The following is a 21,093-nucleotide window of genomic DNA, read 5'->3' on the forward strand; positions in this document are numbered from 1 at the left end:
CTGTCAGGAGATCATTTCTCTGCACCATCTGTGTCTCCTGGGCCCGTTTGGAGTTCAGCTCAGACTCCTGAGCCAGTTCCACATCTGGCACTATGATCCACACCAGTTCCTGCCCTTTTGTACCCAGCCTCAATTCCTGAAAGATTGCCAGTCTTAATATCCTGATTGAATAAATCAGTCTTGAACCAAGGTCACATCTAGGAACAGTTCTGATGCGCGCGGCACCAGTTAATTCTGATTCTCAGAAAATAGCACTGTTAGCTGGGAGTCGCAATCCAGAGCTCCAAGAACTTTTTAGTAGGGACTTTCACCAAAGTCAAAAAGCTTTTGAAGACAAAGGAGGTTATGCAGCTTAATTCCCTATACCCAACCTTGTTTTTTGATGCACCTCCCTACTCCAGGTAGTTCAGGCTTCCACTATCCTGACTCACTCCCTACCCCAGATAGAGTCAAAGAGAATTGAGGCATTCGGGAAACTGATGTTCTCCTCGGCTACCCTTACCCGTCAGTCAGTGCCAGCTCTTTGCTGGGAAGATGCTCCGACGCATTATAGGACATGGGCACAAACGTGCCTGCTGTCCTGGAGGAATCCATGCCAACCTGGTGCAAAGTATTGATGATAGCCAGGACACTGCTAAATATGTCATAAAGGTCAGTACTGGCACTTCTGATTGCTTATAGTAGTCAGGCCTAGCATGGTGCTCTGTCACCGACCATGGATGAGATACACAGGCTTCTTGGGTGACATTCAGGCATCACTCGTGGATATGCCTTTTGCCCAGATCATGATCCATTGGTAAATGCAGGTTTCCCCTCTAAATTTTGTTTAGTTATTTATATTTCCTGGAGCACATGCCCACCTAATGTATCTTACTTTTATTTACATGGGGTCCCCAAAATGCTTTTTCCATTCCAGGGGATGGGTGGAGGTGTAGACAGAGGGGAAGGGAACAGAGGGACTGCAGAAGGATCAGGAGGCTGCACCAAAAGCCAGCAGGACGGTACACAGGGAAGAACAGGCACACAAGGCTTCAGTCGGGTGCCATAAAAATGAAACTGCCACAAAGCCCACGAATTAAGGTGCTACCTTCAGATCATGGCCATACCCCACTGTACTAAGTCAACTTGCACCCACAGCATATAGTCTTCGCAAAGTCACACATCTTTTCAAACAAAAAATTAACTTGTATGTGCCCATACCATCATACATATCCACATCAAACATATACACACCCACAATATGAAATCAGATCCACTTTCATAAGTACATCTATCCACCGTCATGACGAAACACGCAGCATCATACACCTTTCCATCAAAATACCCATGGAGGGTGGGGGGTTTAATTCACTTCGTACTGTACAGTTATGACATAAGCGAAGCACTACAAGACTAAATGATTCTAATATTTCAAAACTACTCTTCACAAAACTTGTTTCCCAAAAATAAAAAATATTCTAAATAAATTCCCTACCCAAAAAAATACAAATCAAGTTTTAATAAAGTTATGGTTGACTACTATATTGATAGTTGCTTTACAATAAAGAAAAGGTTTCTAAAGTTAGGGTGTTACTTCAATGACCCTGTATCGTTGAATGTCTGCCTTATTTGAAAATTCAATAAATACATTTAAAAAAAAAAAATGTTAGGGTGTTGCATAGTTCTTGTGTCCCACTGTTAACTCCCACTCCCAGCACAGACTTTGCTACATCACCAACAAAGACCCCCCCACCATCATACATTTCTTCACAGTCACACTATTATCTTTCATACCACCAGCCTATGATACACATGAGCGCAGAACAACCAGTATTCTGCCACACCCCATCACAAAGCCACGTTCATAATCCCCACAAACACCAAAATAAGTCTAAGGCACCAACAGCAAATGGCAACATAGCCCCATTCTGCACCCACATACCATTATACAACACACCTACCTTCATACATAAATACTCCAAAATTAGTACATTATGACAAACCATAATACAGTACCATAGCCACCATTATATGCCAACAAAACAACCATAATAGCACAGCCAATATATCAATGCTCTACAGAGTGCCTTTTACCCACTTACAAGCATAATCACCGATTTGCTCAAACACCAGCTTAATCACGTAACAAAAAGGAAACATAGCCTCCATTATGTAGGCATACAACCACAAATATACCCCAACACAACTACCATCATATTTTTAAATGCATCATTGCACATGTACACCAGCTAGAAAAAAACCCACTAAACTCAGCATTGTAAGCCAATAGGGCAGTATCTATACACCCACAAAGTCACCATTTAACAATAGCTAAGAGTGTTATTTTAAATGGATTAGTACAGAATGAAAACAATTAATCAACACTAATAAACAATGAATTAATGTAGGTCCCTAAAACACATCTCATCAGAAACCATATCCAGGAATAACAGGAGTGGGAGCTGAAGTCAGGTTGGGACTTTAACTTAGGAATTAATATTCACTTTTTAATTTTTATTGCCAAACCACACGATAGTCAAACTTGACTACCTTCAAGATTATTTGTGTTTGGATATTTCTTTTCTCTAATAATATACATCTTCGTCCTACAAAATAATATTTTAGAAACTAAGCCGGTTCAGAGAAACTATATCTGCAGTCTTTGTTAAAGAAGGAAAATGCTACTTACTCAGTATGCTTCTGTTCTTGGCATGTAGAGCTGTAGATTCACATGCTTTGCATAAGCCTGCCATCTAGTGTTGGGTCCGGATGTTTGCACTTTGATTTTCTTCGAAGAAGTCTTTTACAGTCACAAGGTAGGTGACTCCTCCTTTCGGTGATCGTGCACATGGGCATCAACTCCACTGTTGGATTGTTTTCCCGCAGAGGACAAGAATGGAGTTAGTAAGAGTAGAATAGAGATGTACATGTGTGTATATCTAAGATAGATATTACTGCAACAGGTATAGGTACCCGGGGAGATGGGTGGGTGCATGTGAATCTACAGCTCTACATGCCAAGAAAAGATGTATACTGGGTAAATAGCATTTTCCGTTTGAGGCATGTGAGCTGTAGGTCACATGCTTTGCATGGAGTATACAGCAGTAATCTCCCAAAGCCGTGGCTAACCTGTAACTGTTGCAGTGGTGTGAAAGAGTGTAGGTAGAACTGCATGGCCCACATTTGCTTGATGTCTTGCTAACACATCTACACAATAGTGTTTTGTAAATGTGTGAGGTGTAGACCATGCTGCAGCTTTACAGAAGTCAGCTATGGGAATGTTTCCTAAGAAAGCCATAGAAACTCCCAGTTTACAAGTGGAATGCGCTCTAGGGGGAATTGTTAAAGTTCTTTTTGCTTTTGCATAGCATGTTTGGATACATTTGACTATCAACCGTTCAATACAGGATTTAGAAATGGGGTTGCCTTTGTGAGGTGGAGCAAAGGCAGTCTTGTTTAGTTTTACGAAAAGGTTTTGTCTTTTCTATGTAAAAGAGTAATGCTCGTTTAACATCTACGGTGTGAAGAGCACGTTCTGCCACAGAATCTGGTTGAGGAAATACAGGCAACTCAGATTGGTTGATGTGAAAGGCAGAAATTACTTTGGATAGAAATTTAGGATTAGTCCGAAGAACCGCTTTGTTTTGGTGTACTTGTAAAAATTGTTACTCCATGGTTAGTGCCTGAAGCTCACCCACTCTCCTCAGTGATGTGATAGCAATGAGGAAAGCAACTTTCCAAATGAGAAATTGCAGCTCACATTTATGCAATGGCTCAAAGGGTGAACCCATTAGTCTGGTGAAAACAATATTAAGATTCCACACTGGGGTAGGTGGAAGTCTTGCCGGAATAACTCTTTTGAGTCTTTCTATAAATGCCTTAATAATAGGCACTCTGAAAAGAGACAAATGTCTATTTTGAAGGTACGCGGCTATTGCAGTGAGATGTAAGAGTATGGATGTGTGTGCTAAATTTGAGCGTTGTAAATGCAGTAAATAACAAATTATGTTTTGAACTGAAGCATCAAGTGGGTCGATACGATTGTTATTACAATAAATAACAAACCGCTTCCATTTTGCTGCATAGCAAGCCTTTGTAGTAGAACGTCTAGCCTCTTTAATGATGTTCATACAGTCTGGCGGAAGATTGAGGGAGCCAAACTATGACTTCAGGTACCAGATTTCAAGGTTGAGATATGTGGGATCTGGGTGTCTTATCTCTTGATGGCTCTGTGTAAAGAGTTTGGATGTGAGATGTAGTTTTTGATGAGGAACTACTGAGAGCTCCAACAGCGTGGTGAACCAAGGTTGACAAGCCCATGTGGGAGCTACGAGGATTAACCGGAGGGATGTTTACCTGAGTTTCCGAACCACTAGTGGAATAAGTGGGAGAGGCGGAAAAGCGTAGGCAAATATCCCTGACCAGTTCATCCATAGTACATAGCCCTTGGACAATGGGTGTGGATACCTGGAGGCGAAGCTTGGACATTTTGCGTTTTGGTGTGTGGCAAAAAGATCTGGGTCTGAGAAGCCCCACATCTGAAAGTACGGGAGGAGAACTGGAGGGTGGAGTTCCCAGTTGTGAATCGGTTGTCTTTGCCTGCTGAGCAAGTCTGCAATCTGATGGTCTACTCCCGGAAGGTGTTCTGTGAGGAGATAGATTTTGTGGTGTATGGCCCACTTCCAAATGTCCTGTCCAAGTTGTGATGGCTGGAGAGAATGGGACGCCCCCTGTTTTTGTATATAGTACATGGCTGTCAAGTTGTCTGTACTTATCAGGACAGCTTTGCCTGCAAGGTGACCTTGAAAGCCTTTGAGCGCTAGAAATACTGCTAGCAGCTCTAGATGATTTATGTGAAGCTGCTTTTGCTGTGAACTCCACATGCCCTGAATATTGTGAGTTTGGAGATGAGCCCCCCAACCAGTGAGCGGTGTGTCTGCTGTTAGCACTATCTGTGGAAATGGGTCGATGAAGGGCCGCCCTTTGGAAAGGTTTTGTGGATTCCACCACTGCAGAGAGCTTTGAGTCTATCAACCCTAGATCTGAAAACTGACCCGGAGGCTGGTTCCACTGACGTGTTAAACATTCTTGAAGGGGACGCAATTGAAGTCTTGCATAGGGAACTATTAAGATGCAAGACGTCATCATTCTTAGTAACTGCATGAACACCCGAGCTCGCAATGAGTGTTGAGGCTGGAACTGAGAAATTAGAGCCTGAATGTTGCGGATTCTGGCCAGACTGGGAAAGGTTAGAGCCTTTTGCGAATCGAGAGTGGCTCCCAAGTATGTTTGCATGTTGGAGGGTTGGAGATGGGACTTGGACAGATTCACTGTGAATCAGAGGTCGTGTAGCAGCTGCACTGTTTGGAAAGTGTGTTGTAGGCACTTTACTTGTGAACTGGCGTTTTTATGAGCCAGTCGTCCAAGTATGGGAAGACATGAATGTGTTGTCTTCGTAGATGAGCTGCGACCACTGCTAGGCATTTGGTGAACACTCTGGGAGTAGTGGTGACCAAAATGGAAGCACTTAGAACTGGCAATATTGTCCCGCTACCATAAACCTGAGGTATTTGCAATGAGCGGGATGTATTGGGATATGGAAGTAGGCGCCCTTCAAGTCTAAAGTAGACAGAAAGTCGCTTTGCTGAAAGAGTGGGGGCACTTGCTGGAGTATTACCATGTGAAAATGGTCTGATTGGATGTACAAATTCAGTTCTCCGAGGTCTAGTATAGGCCTGGTGGAGCAGTCATTTTTAGGTATTAGAAAGTAAAAGGAGTATACGCCGGACACTTGATACTGTAGTGGGACTGGCTCTATAGCTCCCTTTTCTAATAAGGAGAGAATTTCCTGTTTGAGAAGGTTCAGATCTTCTTGTGACATGTTGTGTGATCGTGGAGGAATGTTTGGGGGGAGTGGCGGTAAGTTCCAGGCAATAACCATATTGGATAAATTGTAGAACCCAGCTGTCTGAAGAGATTGTATTGCAGACGGGTAGCAATTGGGAGAGACGTTCCTAGACAGGAGTGGAATGGTCGGGGGTAGAGGAAGGAAGTCACTGTTTATTGTTTGCAGGGGAAGTAAGTGTTGAGTTGCCTCTACCTCTTCACTTGCCGTTATTACCTCTAAATCCTCTTGAAGAGGGCGACAGATTATTGCCTTTGTAAGAGAAGGAGGGATTTTCTGATATGTTCTTTGAGCCCCCCCCCCCCCCCCCCCCCTGTAAAAGGAGCAGCTAAAGGAGCCCCGATTGGAAGGAAGCTGCAAAGCCCCCATGGATTTCTCGACCTCTATCTCTCTTCATCTTCTCTAAAGAAGTGCTCTTTATCAAAGTGCTGATTTAAAATAAAGGCTTGGATCTCTGGATTATACCCAGAAATTCTGGAGCCAAGCGTGTCACTGTAACAGAACGCTAGTGTGTTTGCTGCCCGAGCAGCGGTATCACCTGCGTCTAAAGAGCATCTAATGAAAATGTTGGAAATTAATTCTTTAATTGGGTCACTAGCTTTACTCATATGTTCATCTGGCAAAAATTGAATTCATTTGTCTAGCTCGTCATAATGACCCCTGTCATAGCGAGCTAAAATAATTTTGGTATTTGCAATTCGCCAGTGATTGGTTGCTTGCGCAGCTACTCTTTTGCCAGAGACATCTATGAGTTTTGACTCCTTATCAGGAGGAGGGGCATCTCCTGCGGTCTGCGAGTTTGCTCTTTTTGTTAGATACTACCATGAAGTCTAATGGAACTTGGCCCTTGATGTAGATAGGGTCAGTAGGTGCCACCTTAAACTTCTAGTCTACTCTGGGTGTGACAATCCTTGCACGCATGGGGCCTTTAAAAAGTCTGCGTGTTTAAGCATTCCTTTGAGCATAGGTAGTGTTTGTGTTGCTCTTTGGGAGGAACTTAAATACTCAGAGAAAATTCTCTTCAAGGGTCTCATTATGAAGTTGTACCCCATGATAATCAGCAGCCCTATTGAGTAGTTCTATGTATTCTATATTGTCATCTGGTGAGGAGGGTTTGGAAGGGTATAGATCCGGTTCGTTAATTTTAAGATCTGTATTGTAATCCTCCCATGGATCAGGAATTATGTCCGGAGGTATATCCCCATCATCTTGGTGATCAGGTGACTGTGGTTGTGGAGAATTTGTGGGTGTATTCAATATATTTGTGTCAATGGGTGAAGGAGGTGTAATAGGAGGAGGAGAAGGATTAGGACCCACATTTTCTTATAAGTGGAATTTGGTATACCTCTATTAATTCTGGTTTCCTTTTTAATTTCACATAAATATGTCCAGTGTCTGGATTGATGGCCAGTTCTTTTTGTTTGGTCCGTATTAGAAGGCAGAACGCCGAAACAAGGCTTTTTGGATGGAAGAGGAGGCGGTTTGGTTTTTGGCACCGGAATTGTCAAAGGGTTCGGCTTCGAAGGGTTTGGATCCGAAAATGTTGTTTTTGGTGTCGAAGGGATGGTCACTAGTACGTGCTTGAATTTCAATGCCTAAGATTTCAGATCAGTGCCCGAACGGGGTCGACTAGATCCCAGGCCGGAAGGCTTGTCTGTATGTTTCGGTGCCGAGCCGGAAGGCGGGTGTTTGAAACCTTTTCTCAGTGCCGACCTTTGCCCGAGGGCAGTGGAAGGACCGGAGTCTTTTTCTTCGGTAAGTATTGGGGCAGGGAAGTGTCAGTATTCACTGTACACTGAACCGGTGTTACTTGTTCTTCCGTGTCGGAGTCGGCTTCGGACACCAAGATGTGTTCTTCCTCTTCTTCGGCTCCTTGTGCGTGGAATTCTTCCAGGTCGTAATCTTTCCCGAAGATGTCCGGTGTGGAGCCCCTTTGTTGATACATTTCGTGATGTCAAGCCCGAATGTCATTGAGCGTCTTCTTGGATCGAAATGATCGGCACGCGTCGCAGTCCTGTTCGTCGTGTTCTGGGGATAGACACAATTTGCACACCTGTGCAAGTCGGTGCGTGGAAACTTAGCGCAACACCCGGGACAAAATTTCAATGGAGTCCGTTCTATCGACTGCTAACGGGCCCGACACTGGTAGGCACAACGGTCCTCCACGAATCTTCTGATCGAAGACTCTGAATGGAAACGATACGCGGAGAATGGGAAACGCGATCGAAAAGCAATACCGTCAAAGGTAGTGGATTGCACACCAAGGGGAACCCGAGAAACGGTGCCGAACCGGAGTACAGCCATTCATGTCCGATCCCGATGGCAGAAAAAAAAGAAAAAAAATCCAACAATGGAGTCCATGCCCATGCGCACTATCACCGAAAGGAGGAGTCACCTACCTTGTGACTGGAAAATGCTTTTTCTAAGAAAAACAAAGTGCAAACATCCGGACCCAGCACTAGATGGCAGGCTTATGCAAAGCATGTGATCTACAGCTCATATGCCTCGAACATTACAATTATTTTTTCTTTAAAGATGACATTAGGCAATAGTATGGGACTACAAAGCTTCACAAATCTTTTTGAAGGACAAAATAAAGGAAAATGAGAATAATGCAGCCAAACAGCCAACAGTTTCATTTAACATTTCCTGTAAGGGAGCCAGCGGCATCACTGTCTAATCATGCTCTACAATAGCTTGACCCAAGTCTGCTTTCACAGAACCTCAGTAATCTGACCCTCCTGAAGAAACCAAACTGATCCTTCAGTAATGAGGAACGTGGTGAATGACTTTAATTTAGAGTGCCAAGAAGGAAAACTAGGATTACAAGTAACTTTTCTGTCTCCAATCTGGGATCTTCGCTGATAGCCATAAACACAAATCAAGGCAGCACATTTAATCCCTTGTAGAGAACAGAAAAACATACAGATATATTAAGTAAAATTCATTCAATAATTAAGATTGCTCCACTTGGTCATTAGCTGTATGGTCATTATTAGCATGCCCTATGAAAGTATATAAATCTATTTCCATTACACTCCACATGGATAAATCTTATTCTTACCATCCTTGTTTGCAGCCGTAACCTTAGCAGGGTAAAATCGACAATCAGACCAGCAAGCCAACACCTTTTGATTTACACGAAACTCCTACAAGACAAAATACATTTTCAAAAGGTGATAATTAAATCACAGTGTAATAATGAAGATCAACAAAATGGAAAACTTAGCATTGTGAAGGATGACCAAATAGGAAGTAAGGATTAGTTACTTACCTGTAATCCTAGTTCTCTTCCAGGGGTATCCTCATCAAAGTCATAAGCATTAGAATATTCCCGCCCATGTGCGGGATCCCGGAAACAGTATATTATATGTGCCCCACATATATATATCCATACATATATACCTATATGTATACACAAGCAATTGCAGCCCATAACACCCTAGAGCTGAACCATGCTGTAAGGAATTTCCACTATACATAAGAAAATAGTATTATAAACATGAGAAACAACAACATTATAACTTGTTTGGAAACTGTTTTAATGCTTAGAAAACAGCAGAAATTCTTAGAAAACACTGAAAGCATAGGAAGCTCCCAGGCTGCATTGCAAATACCCAGTCTAAAAAGACTGAAAAGCTAACTAATAGCTGCATAGCTAAAAACTGACACCGTGCCTTTAAGGCACACCTGACCCCCACCTTCCCATCATGCCTCAGGGGTGGCAGCTAGGTCAGTTGTTCATTGCGGAGACTGAAAAGTCATGGCACAAAGAAATAATAACCTCTGAAAAATATCACACCTTTGCCCGGGGAGGCGGGAGGGTTGCTTATGACTGATGCGGATACCCCTGGAAGAGAACTAGGATTACAGGTAAGTAACTAATCCTTCTTTTCCAGGGGATCCTCATCAATAGTCATAAGCATTAGAATAGAATAGCGAGCCTCACCTTATCCCCCTGCGGGCAAAGGAAAGAAAAAACAGAGAAGTAACAGTATGCTTAGATAGACCCCGCTACCCAAACAGTTTCCTCAAGGAGGCTTGGCCTACTTGGGCATCCGCCCTGGAATCGGATTCGAGGCAGTAGTGCCTGGTAAAGGTGTGAACCGATTTCCAAGTGGCCGCCTTGCAGATCTCTGCCATTGGAACGTCATGCAAGAAAGCTACTGTGGCCGCTTTCCCCCTAGTAGAATGAGCCTTAGGGGCCAAAGGTAAGGGCCTTTTCGCCAGCTGGTAGGCTAGGGTAATGCAGGAAACAATCCATCTGGAGATGGATCTCTTAGCTGCTGGGAAGCCTGTTCTCATGGCGCCATAGTTGACAAACAGCTGATCCGTCTTCCTAATGCCTCTGGTACTTGCCAGGTAGAATTTAAGTACCCTCTTGAGGTCTAAGAAGTGGAGCGACCGCTCAGCCGGGGTCGCTGAATTCGGGAAGAAGGATGGCAGAGAAATGGACTGATTAATATGAAAATCAGACACTACCTTAGGGAGAAAAGATGGATGTGCCCTTAAGACCACTTTGTGCTGGTGAAAAACTGTGTACGGCTCTTTAGTACAGAGAGCCTGGATTTCGCTTACTCTGCGTGCCGATGTAATGGCTACCAGAAAAGCGGCCTTCCACGACATATGCTGTAAGGAAGCTCTGTGGATCGGCTCAAAAGGTGGGCCCATCAACTTGGACAACACTAAGTTCAACTCCCACGGAGGAGAAGGGTTTCGAACAGGGGGGTAAACTTTCTTCAACCCCTGCAAGAAGTCCTTGACCACCTGCATCTGGAAAAAGGAAGGTTGACTGGGAGACCTCCTGTAAGCTGTAATGGCAGACAAATGGACCCTGATGGATGCATACTTCAAGCCTGATCTAGCTAAGTGAAGGAGGTACGGAAGGATGACGTCCTCCTGCCCCTTTGTAGGATCAAGGTGATTCTCCCTACACCAAATGAAGAACCTCTTCCACTTAAACGCATAAGACGCTCTCGTGGAGGGTCGCTTCGCTTCTTTGAGAATATGCATGCAGTCAGGTGGTAGACCTAAATGTCCGTATTGCAGGACCTCAGGAGCCATGCTGTTAAGTTCAGTGAGGGAAGGTTGGGATGTAGAATCCTCCCGCCCATCTTGGACAGCAGGTCCGGCCTGCAAGGCAGTCGCCTGTGAGGTCGCACTGAGAGATGGAGAAGGTCCGGGTACCACCACTGGCGCGGCCAGTCCGGAGCTATGAGGATCATCTTCATGTCGGATCTGAGCAGCTTGGATACCACCTTCGGAATCAGAGGCAGGGGCGGAAAGGCGTAGGCAAATGTCCCTGACCAGTCCATCAAAAGAGCATTCCCCCTGGTCCCTGGACGGTGGAATCTGGACGCGAAGGCGTGGCATTTTGAATTTGTCGTCTGCAAACAGATCGATTTCTGGACGACCCCAACAACGGAACAGGTCTGCCACCACGTCGTCGTGCAGCACCCAGTCGGGCTGATCTTCGAAGTGCCTGCTGAGTGAGTCTGCCTTGATATTCAACTCCCCCTGAAGGTGCACTGCCACTACCGAGAGGTTCCGGGCGAGCAGCCAGTGCCAGATCGCCTGTGCCTCCAGGGAGAGGGGGCGTGACCGAGTCCCGCCCTGTTTGTTCAGGTAAAACATGGTCGTGGTGTTGTCGGTCTGCACCAGGACTGAGTCGGCCTTGATTGCTGGGAGGAACGCCTTTAGAGCAAGGTGGACTGCCCGAAGTTCTAGCATATTTATGTGGTAGCCCTGTTCTTTTGCAGACCACCGACCTTGTATTTGGAGGCACCCCATGTGGGCCCCCCAACCTTGCAGCAATGCATCTGTCACCACCGATTGCACCGGAAGTGGGTGGTGAAACGGGACTCCCACCAACAGATTGTCCTGATGAGTCCACCATGCAAGGGAAGATTTCGCCACCTGGGAGAGAGAGATTCGATCTCCCCAACGGCCTGTGTACTGATCCCATTGGTCCTCCAGAGCTTGCTGCAAAGGTCTCATTCGCAGTCTGGCGTTGGGAATGAGAAAAATGCAGGACGCCATGGATCCCAGCAGAGATGCTACCTGCCGGGCTGACGGCCTCTGCATCTGCTGCATAAGCCTGCATTTCCTCTTCATTGAAGACAGTCTCTCCCCCGAAGGATACGCTTTTCCCACGCTTGTGTCCAGAACGGAGCCAAGGTAGTGGATGGACTGAGTGGGCTGCTGCATGGACTTTGCCATGTTGACGTGAAGGCCGAGAGCGTGCAACTGTCTCAGACAGATCTGGAAGTCTTTCTTCACCTGCTGCTGGGATGGAGCCTTCAGCAACCAGTCGTCTAAGTAAGGGTAGACAAAGAGACCCTGCTTGTGTAGGCAGGCCGCCACCACTGCCATACATTTGGTGAAGACTCGCGGAGCCGACTTGAGTCCGAATGGAAGGACTTTGTACTGATAATGCTTGCTTCCAACCACAAACCGCAGGTACCTGCGGTGATGTTTCGCGATTGCAATGTGAAAGTACGCATCTTGGAGGTCCACCGAACACATCCAATCCCCGACTTGCAGATGTGGACATATTTGGTGAAGCGCCAACATACGGAACTTCTCCTTGACGATGACTTTGTTTAGGAGACGAAGGTCCAGAATCGGCCGAAACTTGTGCTCTTGATCTTTTTTGGGCACAAGGAAGTACCGGGAGTACACTCCTTTTCCAACCTGCGAAGGAGGAACTTTTTCTATGGCCTGTTTTTGCAGAAGGGCCCTCACCTCCTTTTGGAGCAGTTTTAAGTGGTGAGGACGGGACCTTTTTGGCGGGATGTCTTTCGGATGCGCTCGAAAACATAGCGCATATCCATTTCGCAGTATATTCAGCACCCAGCGATCTTTTGTGATGCTGTCCCACTCTGCTTGATGTCGTGACGCACTTCCTCCCACTGGAGTGGGCAATGGTCGTAGAGGAAGCCACCGCTCATGACTTTCCTCCTCTGGTGGTAGTGGAGGACTGCTGCTGGTGTCCACCTCTGCCCCTGCCGACTTTCCGCCTCGAAACTGCGATTTTCCTTGGGGTTTACTTTTGAGACCGCTGAGGGGTTTGAACCCTCTGTTGAGGCCCCTTGCGTTGGGTGGGTCGAAAACGGCGCTTGAATTCCGTTTTTTTCTCCAAGCCCACAGCTTTGAGGGTGTCTAGCTCAGTTTTCATGCGCCCCATCTCCTCATCCGTGTGAGTGCCGAAGAGGGAGTTGCCAGAGAACGGGAGGTTTAAAATCCGTTGCTGTGCGTCTGGCTTGAGCCCTGTCAGCCGCAACCAGGACGACCTCCTGGCGCACACGCCGTGTGTGTAAGAGTGGGCTGAGAGTAGCGCACCATCCGCCGCTGTGCTAATCGACTGATTAGCCACCAGAGCCCCTTCAGTAACAATCTCGTCAAAGTCCTTTTGGTCCTCCTTGGGGAGTTTGGACTTGAATCGCTCCATCGAGTCCCAGAGAGCCCTATCGTATCTGCCCAAAAGCGCCGCCGCGCTGGAGATTTTGAGGGACGCCGCCGCGGAAGAGCAAGCCCTGCGTCCCCAGGAGTCCTGGGTTCTTTTCTCCTTATCTGGTGGAACGGAAGAGGAGGCCGACGCCGTCTGACCCTTTCTTGCAGCCGCCACTATTACGGAGTCCGCAGGCGGGTCCATCTTCACAAAGACGGGGTGAGAGGTAGCTGGCTTGTATTTTTTGAGGATACGAGCCGGAACCGCTTTGACGGTCGCCGGGGTGAGGAAGGTGTCCATGACTGGTTCCATGATTCCTGGGACCAAAGGAAGCAGTGGACGAGAGGCAGACTTCTGGTGAAGTGTTTCAAAAATCACCGACGTGGTGACTTGGGGGACTGACATCTCAATCCCCAGCTTCTGCGCTCCCCGCTGCAACACCTCCTGGTAGGTGTTGAGGTCGTCTATGGGCGAGACCCTGGACACTGGGCTGCCCGATAGCGTGGGTGAATAGTCCCTGATGGAGGACCTGGTGGACTAGGAAGAGGACGATGATGGAGTCCTCCGCTCCCGGCGATGATCACGAACCCGTGATCCGGATGAACGCCCCTCCCGCCTGGGGGAGCGCGATCTGCGTCGCCTGCTGTCCGGCGACTTCTGACGTGCTGGCCTGGGGGGACTAGCTCTGTCCACAGCCGCCACCAGCCGTTGCAGCGGAGAGTCATGCACTTGACTGACGTATTCCCGCAGCCTCCTTGTAGCCTCTGAGTCCTGCCAATGATGTGCTGGCAGCAGCCATCTGGGCGACAGAGAAATGGTCCCTTGAGTCTGAGGGGAAGAACTACAGGGTTGGCCGGCAGGCTCTTGTGGAATTGCTGGTCGTGGAGATGCCCCTGAGTGAGAGGAGGAATGGCGCGACACCGACTGTCACCAGGACCACCGACCTGTCCGAGGCATGTCTCGAGGTCGAGCGTGGTCTTGACGTCGATCCGTGGCGTCGCCTTCTTTCTCGCCGGGACTCTTCTCTCGACGTCGAACGACGCCTCGATGTGGACCGGCGGCCATGTTCAGTGGGCGAAGAATGCCGCCTCGACGTCGAACGGCGATGTGAAGCCGACGACGGAGGCCCTCTCTCCCTCGACGCCGAACGCCATGGGGACGCCGGCGGAGATGCTGCCACTCTCGACGTCGACGCGGATGCCAACCTCTACGCCGAACGCCGTCTGGATGACGACGGCGGAGGATCCTGCTGTCTCGACGTCGAACGCTGATGGAGCCTCGATGACGGAGGGGATCGTGCCCTCGACGACGGAGGGGTGACACTCCGACGCCGGTCGTCGCCTGGTTGACGACGGCGGAGGGTCCATGCTCCTCGACGCTGATCGTCGTCGAGATGACGACGGCGGAGGGTCCATGCTCCTCGACGCTGATCGTCGTCGAGATGACGACGGCGGAGGTTCCCTGCTCCTAGACGCCGATCGCCGCTGGGTTGGCGACGGCGGAGGTTCCCTGCTCCTCGACGCCGATCGTCGCCTGGTTGACGACGGCGGAGGTTCCCTGCTCCTCGACGCCGATCGTCGCCGGGTTGACGACGGCGGAGGGGTGGTGTCTCTCGACGCCGATCATCGCCGGGTTGACGACGGCGGAGAGGCTCTAGATCTCGACGCCGATCGTCGCCGAGTTGACGATGGCGGTCTGGACTTAGACGTCGACGACGTACCTGCTCTCGACGGCGAGCCCGCTGTCGAAAGTCTATTCTTGGAAACACGACCTACCGGAACATCTTTCCTCAGCGCCGAGCCAGACGCTGAGGCGGAAGGACGAGAGGACTTGCTCCTAGATGAATCTCTAGGCCTCTTGGAGCCCTTCCTCACCGGAGATCGGCCTCTGGATGGTTGTGCCAGGCCATAAATGCGAATTCGCTCTCTGTCCTTCAAAGTTCTCTTGGACAGGCTCTGGCAGTGAGTACATGTCTTGGAATCATGATCCTCCGGTAGACACAGGATACAGACCCTATGAGAGTCAGTCCTGGCCTTCTTCTTGCCACAAGCAGGGCAAGGATCGAAAAGAGAAGGCATTTCAAGTTGGAAAAAATGCCCAAAACTGCCTAAAAAAGACAGCCTCTTACTGACTTAGATGTAAAACGTCGAAGTAAGGGAAAAAACAGTTGAAAAATAGACAATATTTTCTGACAAACTCAGAAAAAAGTGGAGCTCTGTTGCCAGGATCCTTCCAGAAGGAGCCGGAAAGAACAACTGACCTAACTGCCACCCCTGAGGCATGATGGGAAGGTGGGGGACAGGTGTGCCTTAAAGGTAAGGCACGGTGTCAGTTTTTTGCTATGCAGCTATTAGTTAGCTTTTCAGTCTTTTTAGACTGGGTATTTGCAATGCAGCCTGGGAGCTTCCTATGCTTTCAGTGTTTTCTAAGAATTTCTGCTGTTTTCTAAGCATTAAAACAGTTTCCAAACAAGTTATAATGTTGTTTCTCATGTTTATAATGCTATTTTCTTATGTATAGTGGAAATTCCTTACAGCATGGTTCAGCTCTAGGGTGTTATGGGCTGCAATTGCTTGTGTATACATATAGGTATATATGTATGGATATATATATATGTGGGGCACATATAATATACTGTTTCAGGGATCCCGCACATGGGCGGGAATATTCTAATGCTTATGACTATTGATCAGGATCCCCTGGAAGAGAAAGAAAACTTACTTGAAATGTAATTACAAAGCAGTTGCTTTTATTTCTAAAATGTAATCTTGTTACTTTTATTAGGCCTCACTAGCCAGCAAATCTCCAACCCTTTCCTCTACATCAACTGCATTTTCTAGTTATTTCCCAATATTAAAGTTCCACTTTGAAATCGTCTCATGATCTCCACCATTACTTACCTTAGTGCAAAAGACTCAATTATCTAGCAATTTGAAAAAAATATATATATATGGAATTGGTTTGTTATTTGCCCTGTACATTCAGCATGTATGGATAGATCTAAAGAGGCCACTTCTTTCTAATATTTTTCTCCCACAAAAAGACAAAAACCTTCTCCCTCCTTCAATTAAGCATAACTTACTATGTAAAAGTCCAGGCATGCGGGCCACGTATCCCTTTTCCCATGTAATATGCTTGGAAGAAATCAGGCCGGACCGAAGCTCTGAGAGTACCTCATAACAAAAGAATTATAAATAGAAATACTTTCTGCCTCTGGCAGCACAAGTAATATGTAAGAGAAACAAACAACGGTTGTTACTGATGCTGGGTGTGCGTTGCAAGTAGCAAGAGAATTGGGCACTTATTCGTTGCAGAGAAGGCACCTGAAAAGATCCCGGAGAGGAAGATTTCATGCATTTACAGAATTGTAGGATCTCGCTTTGAAGGCAAATTTGGTATGGGAGACCATTCTGAATGGATTTGACCAAAGGGTAAAATTACCTCTGATTTTTCAGTTGCTCCTAGGGCTGCCACATTATAAACTTTCGCCCACAGACAGAAATGGAAACTTCTTGATCAGTTTAAGATACTTTGCATATGATATGATAGCAAGCACGTAGGCGCGATTCATGTACAGTCATGTATTCTACACCCCCTCCCCCCACATAAGTAAGCCCGCTCACCAGTTCTCTGAAAAAAAGCAATCGGTATGTTTTTTTTTTTTTTAATGTTGTCTGAGGCATGGGCAGAAGAGAGTTGATAATGAAAGAATCCCTGTAAAATAGGTGTAACTCACAGCAGAGAATATAAGTGGGGAAGGGGGGGGGGGGGGGAGGGTTAAAACTTAGGTCAAAATTCTTGACCACATTTTGCATGGCTACCTGCGCAAGGATACACAATCGTGTGAAGTAGACCATGTAGCTGACAGCCACATACAACGGGAATGACAATGAAGCTTTCTTTCCTCTGATAGAGTGTGGACAGATGGCTTTTTTCCCATGTAACACTGGAACATGTAGGGTGTATTCAATTAGGTAATAGCATAATTGGTATCCGCTTGGTTACCTCATTGGTACTATAGTTAAAACACCTATTTCCCAGTAACACAGATCCAGGGTTCCTCCGGTTAGTTGCATCTAAAACGTGCTCAATGTCAGGGTTTTGAAATGTTTTGTATTACAAAAGAGTGTGCCAGCAGAGAAAAAAAATAACTGGAAAGATGGTGTCATCATTCAGAAGGAATTCAGTCAACAGTTTGGGGTCAAAGATCCAGATAAATTCAGAGGCGCAAAGGCTTTGTAGGTCATTGATTCACCTGGTGTATGAACCAGCTACAAAAAATAATGTTTGCACATGAGAAGATTCATGTTGCACGAAAGCATGGATTGACGAATTTGGTTATGAGCTTGACCAGAAAAAAGTTTTAAGTTCCTGCTGGTAACGCATTGGTGTGTAGATATTATCGAGCTTGTTAGAGAAGGCTGCACCATTTTGTTGGCAGTGGGGAAACCATTTCCCAGGTATGTTAATCTTAGCACTAATAGCTGCAACTTTAATTTTAATGCTGGAGTTGTAAAACAGGACATGAATAGTGTAATACAGTAGTGTAAGCACATTTTGACGACGCCTAGTGAAAACCTAATGGTCTTTTAAACAGCCCAACCATCTACCATTGTGGAAGTACTGACGGGCACTGAAATCTAAACCCAAAAAGCTGCAAATTGATGTAAAGGCTGGGAATAACGGAGCATAAAATATGAACGGAAACATGTTACATTTTCATTGGGGCTAAGTTAGAAGTCTTGATGCTCCAGAAACATTTGCAGTTTAATTCACTAGCATCTTAAAACTGCATTGCTATGATATAGGGACGCATAAAAACAATGTTACGCTGGATGAACATTAACCATACCTCTCGTGCATTAAGAGGAATACTCACCACCAAATGAAGCAAAACACAACCTGCTTTAACAATTATAGTTGCACATTGAGAATTGAAATCTGTAGGCGAGAGAGATAAAGAGCGAGAGGAGGAGAGGAAGGAGAGCGAAAGGGAGAGAGGAGAGAGGAGGAAGGAGAGAGGGAGAGAGCGAGAGAGAGAGAGAGAGGAGAGGGAGCGAGAGAGCGAGAGGGGGAGAGAGAGCGAGAGGGGGAGAGAGAGCGAGAGAGGAGGGGGAGAGAGAGCGAGAGAGGAGGGGGGGAGAGAGCGAGAGAGGAGGGGGGGAGAGAGCGAGAGAGGAGGGGGGGAGAGAGCGAGAGAGGAGGGGGAGAGAGCGAGAGAGGAGGGCGAGAGAGCGAGAGAGGAGGGCGAGAGAGCGAGAGAGGAGGGCGAGAGAGCGAGAGAGAGAGAGAGAGAGAGAGAGAGGATGAGACACTGATCACCCGGGGAAGTCAGAGCCCGGTTAATGCGGATTCAACTCTGCGGGCTTCACAGGTCCTACTACACACGAAAGCTCTTACGTAAGATGGGCAGGACTAGTACAGATAAGTGCGCCAGGGGCTGTGGAACGCAGGGGGGCAGCTCCTACACACACTGACGGCACACGATTGGAGGGCTTCGGGAGAGGGGTCTGCGGCTGCCTTTGTGAGGAGGCTGGCCTCACGACCAAGGTCTCACATAGAACTGTTCCGTTGAATATCTGAAGTGAGGAATGCCCTGTAATGCACACTAGATTAGTATCCACCCTAAGATTTGCATTGGCAAATCAGAATATTGTTTGCCGATGGGGTGCGACTAAAGCACCGAGTGATGGAGAGTGGAGATGGGACATGGACTGGTGCAGGGCTGCAGCACGCCAGGTCTATGAAAGTAGGGCTGCCCAAGCAAATGGAGGAATATATGGAGTGGCTTGGGGGCTTATCAGGGCCTTCTGGATGTCATGCCAGGACAAGAGTAAAGCCATGCCTGTGATAATGACTGCTTTTAAAACTTTGTTAATGGGAGGGAACCATGGGAGGGTCCAATCAGAGAATGTCAGTAAACATTGGTGAAGTATCCTCCGTAGCAGTTTTGTTGGTCTTGAACTACAAAATAAAAATTGCTTTAAAAAAAAAAAAAAAATTTGAAATCCGCAAATCACTTCATGTGCCAAATAAAATTTCAAATATTGTGCAACATACACACGCCACCAGTAAAACACTTTCTCAAGATGTGCTGTTTACACGGAATGGTCTATAGTAAATGGTCTCTACTTACAGGTTGCACTGGCTCACTATGCAAGCCTTCTGTCCGTAGTTGGATCTTCTCTTCAGGGCGCAGATCAGGGCTGTCCCAACAGAACCATTCATCATGGCGGTGATTCCAGTGTTTGAAATGAACAAGTACCTTCCCTTCTTCAAAATTGATTTCTTCAATAAGAGCTGCATACCTGCAAAACACAAGTAGGCTCACTTCAATATTTCACAATCAAGTAAAACACCAAAAATCTATTATCAGTGTTCCCATTTGCAAATCACTTGGTGAACTTTCTTGGTAGCCACAGGGTCGAAACTCCACGGTGCAGAAGCTATTAATTTTCCTGATTTAGATTTGCTCATTCAAATTAGCCTAAAAAGATTTCAAGTGCAGACGACTAGCAAAAACCACTGGAAGTCTGGTTTGAAATTACATACTAAAATGGAAAACAAAGCACTGTTTGTGCTCACCATCCCTGAAGCAAGACCGTTGCAGCTTGTCAGACTGAGCCTGTGAGGAGCATCATCTGAACAAAGGACTGTGCCCAAGTGCACGGCAAGAGCTGCACACATAACCAGAGATAGGCAGCCTGCCCATCCCCACATTCTATGTCCTAACAAGCATTTGCAGTGTTTTTTATCAATGTTTTTGTTTGCAGTGGAGTGATTGTTTAAAAATTACGCACTATACCATATTATAAGCTATTTTAACAACTGTACAGTAAAGCTATGGCTAATTTAACGTAAAGGAGTGTGAATGGATGAATAAAAATACAAAAAACGGGATCTAAAAATTTACGATGGAATGTATAGCAGGGGACAGGGACTACGGATCACAACAAATGTACTTGAAGTGATTGTGGCATCATATGCAATAAAAAAAAAACAAAAAAACAACAAAAAAAATCGATAGTACGGGGTGTCAGCGACGCTTGTGCAAATGTTGTTCAGCTGGTGAAGTGGTCAGCTCTGTTTGCAGATGCAAAGTGGTGAAAGGTGAAGTATTCAGCTCTGTTTGCAGGCACAAAGGGATGAATGGTGAAGTGGTCACTCTCTTCAGCGGTGAACATGCTCTTTACTGTTGCTCATGGGCATCAAGAGACTCTGCCAGGTCTAAGGCATTCCAGAGACCTTATATGATGGCTGGGGTTTGTACATGAACCTACATTAAACACCACCAAGAGATGAAGCGATTTCTGCAACATCACATGATTTTTCTCCAAAATGTGTTTCAGTTTTACTTCTTGGATTCCTGGGATGCTCTGGCATAAGATTCCCGGTTCCACCATGATTCATTTGGTACAGTAAATAAACACAATAACCAAAAATACTCTCAAACTGCAGTTTAACGGAGACGTGGTTTTCTGTGTAACAGACAAACGCCTGACCATGGTCCCAGCAGGGGCACGTGCCACCTAATCTAGAGACACTTCTCTCACAGGAGTTGTGCCAACTCACCTGCAGCCAAAGCTATGGGTCACGGGAAAATGGGATGGAGAGTAAGGGGGGTACAGTGAGAGAGAAAGGGGGTACAGGGAGAGAGAGAAAGGGGGCACAGGGAGAGAGAAATGGGGGCATGGAGAGAAATGGCGGACCGAGAGAGAACGGGGGAAGAGAGGCTGGAAGGGTGAAAACGAAAGGGAGA

At 46.6% G+C, this 21,093-nt stretch overlaps 1 protein-coding gene across 3 annotated transcripts in view; it reads right to left on the bottom strand.

The window, feature by feature from the left end:
- The window catches only part of PHF20 (PHD finger protein 20), a 1,063,788-nt gene that overhangs the window by 844,519 nt on the left and 198,176 nt on the right, over window positions 1-21,093 (bottom strand). For all 3 annotated transcript variants that reach the window (XM_085619024.1, XM_085619022.1, XM_085619023.1), the window contains 2 exons: window positions 19,471-19,642; window positions 8,949-9,033 (listed from right to left, as the gene is read on the bottom strand). In XM_085619024.1, coding sequence (XP_085475150.1) covers window positions 8,949-9,033; window positions 19,471-19,642 — 257 coding nt within the window. The remainder of the gene's footprint in view (window positions 1-8,948; window positions 9,034-19,470; window positions 19,643-21,093) is intronic.

The sequence above is a fragment of the Triturus cristatus genome, chromosome 7, assembly GCF_964204655.1.
Source record: "Triturus cristatus chromosome 7, aTriCri1.1, whole genome shotgun sequence".
Classification (NCBI taxonomy): Eukaryota; Metazoa; Chordata; class Amphibia; order Caudata; family Salamandridae; genus Triturus; species Triturus cristatus.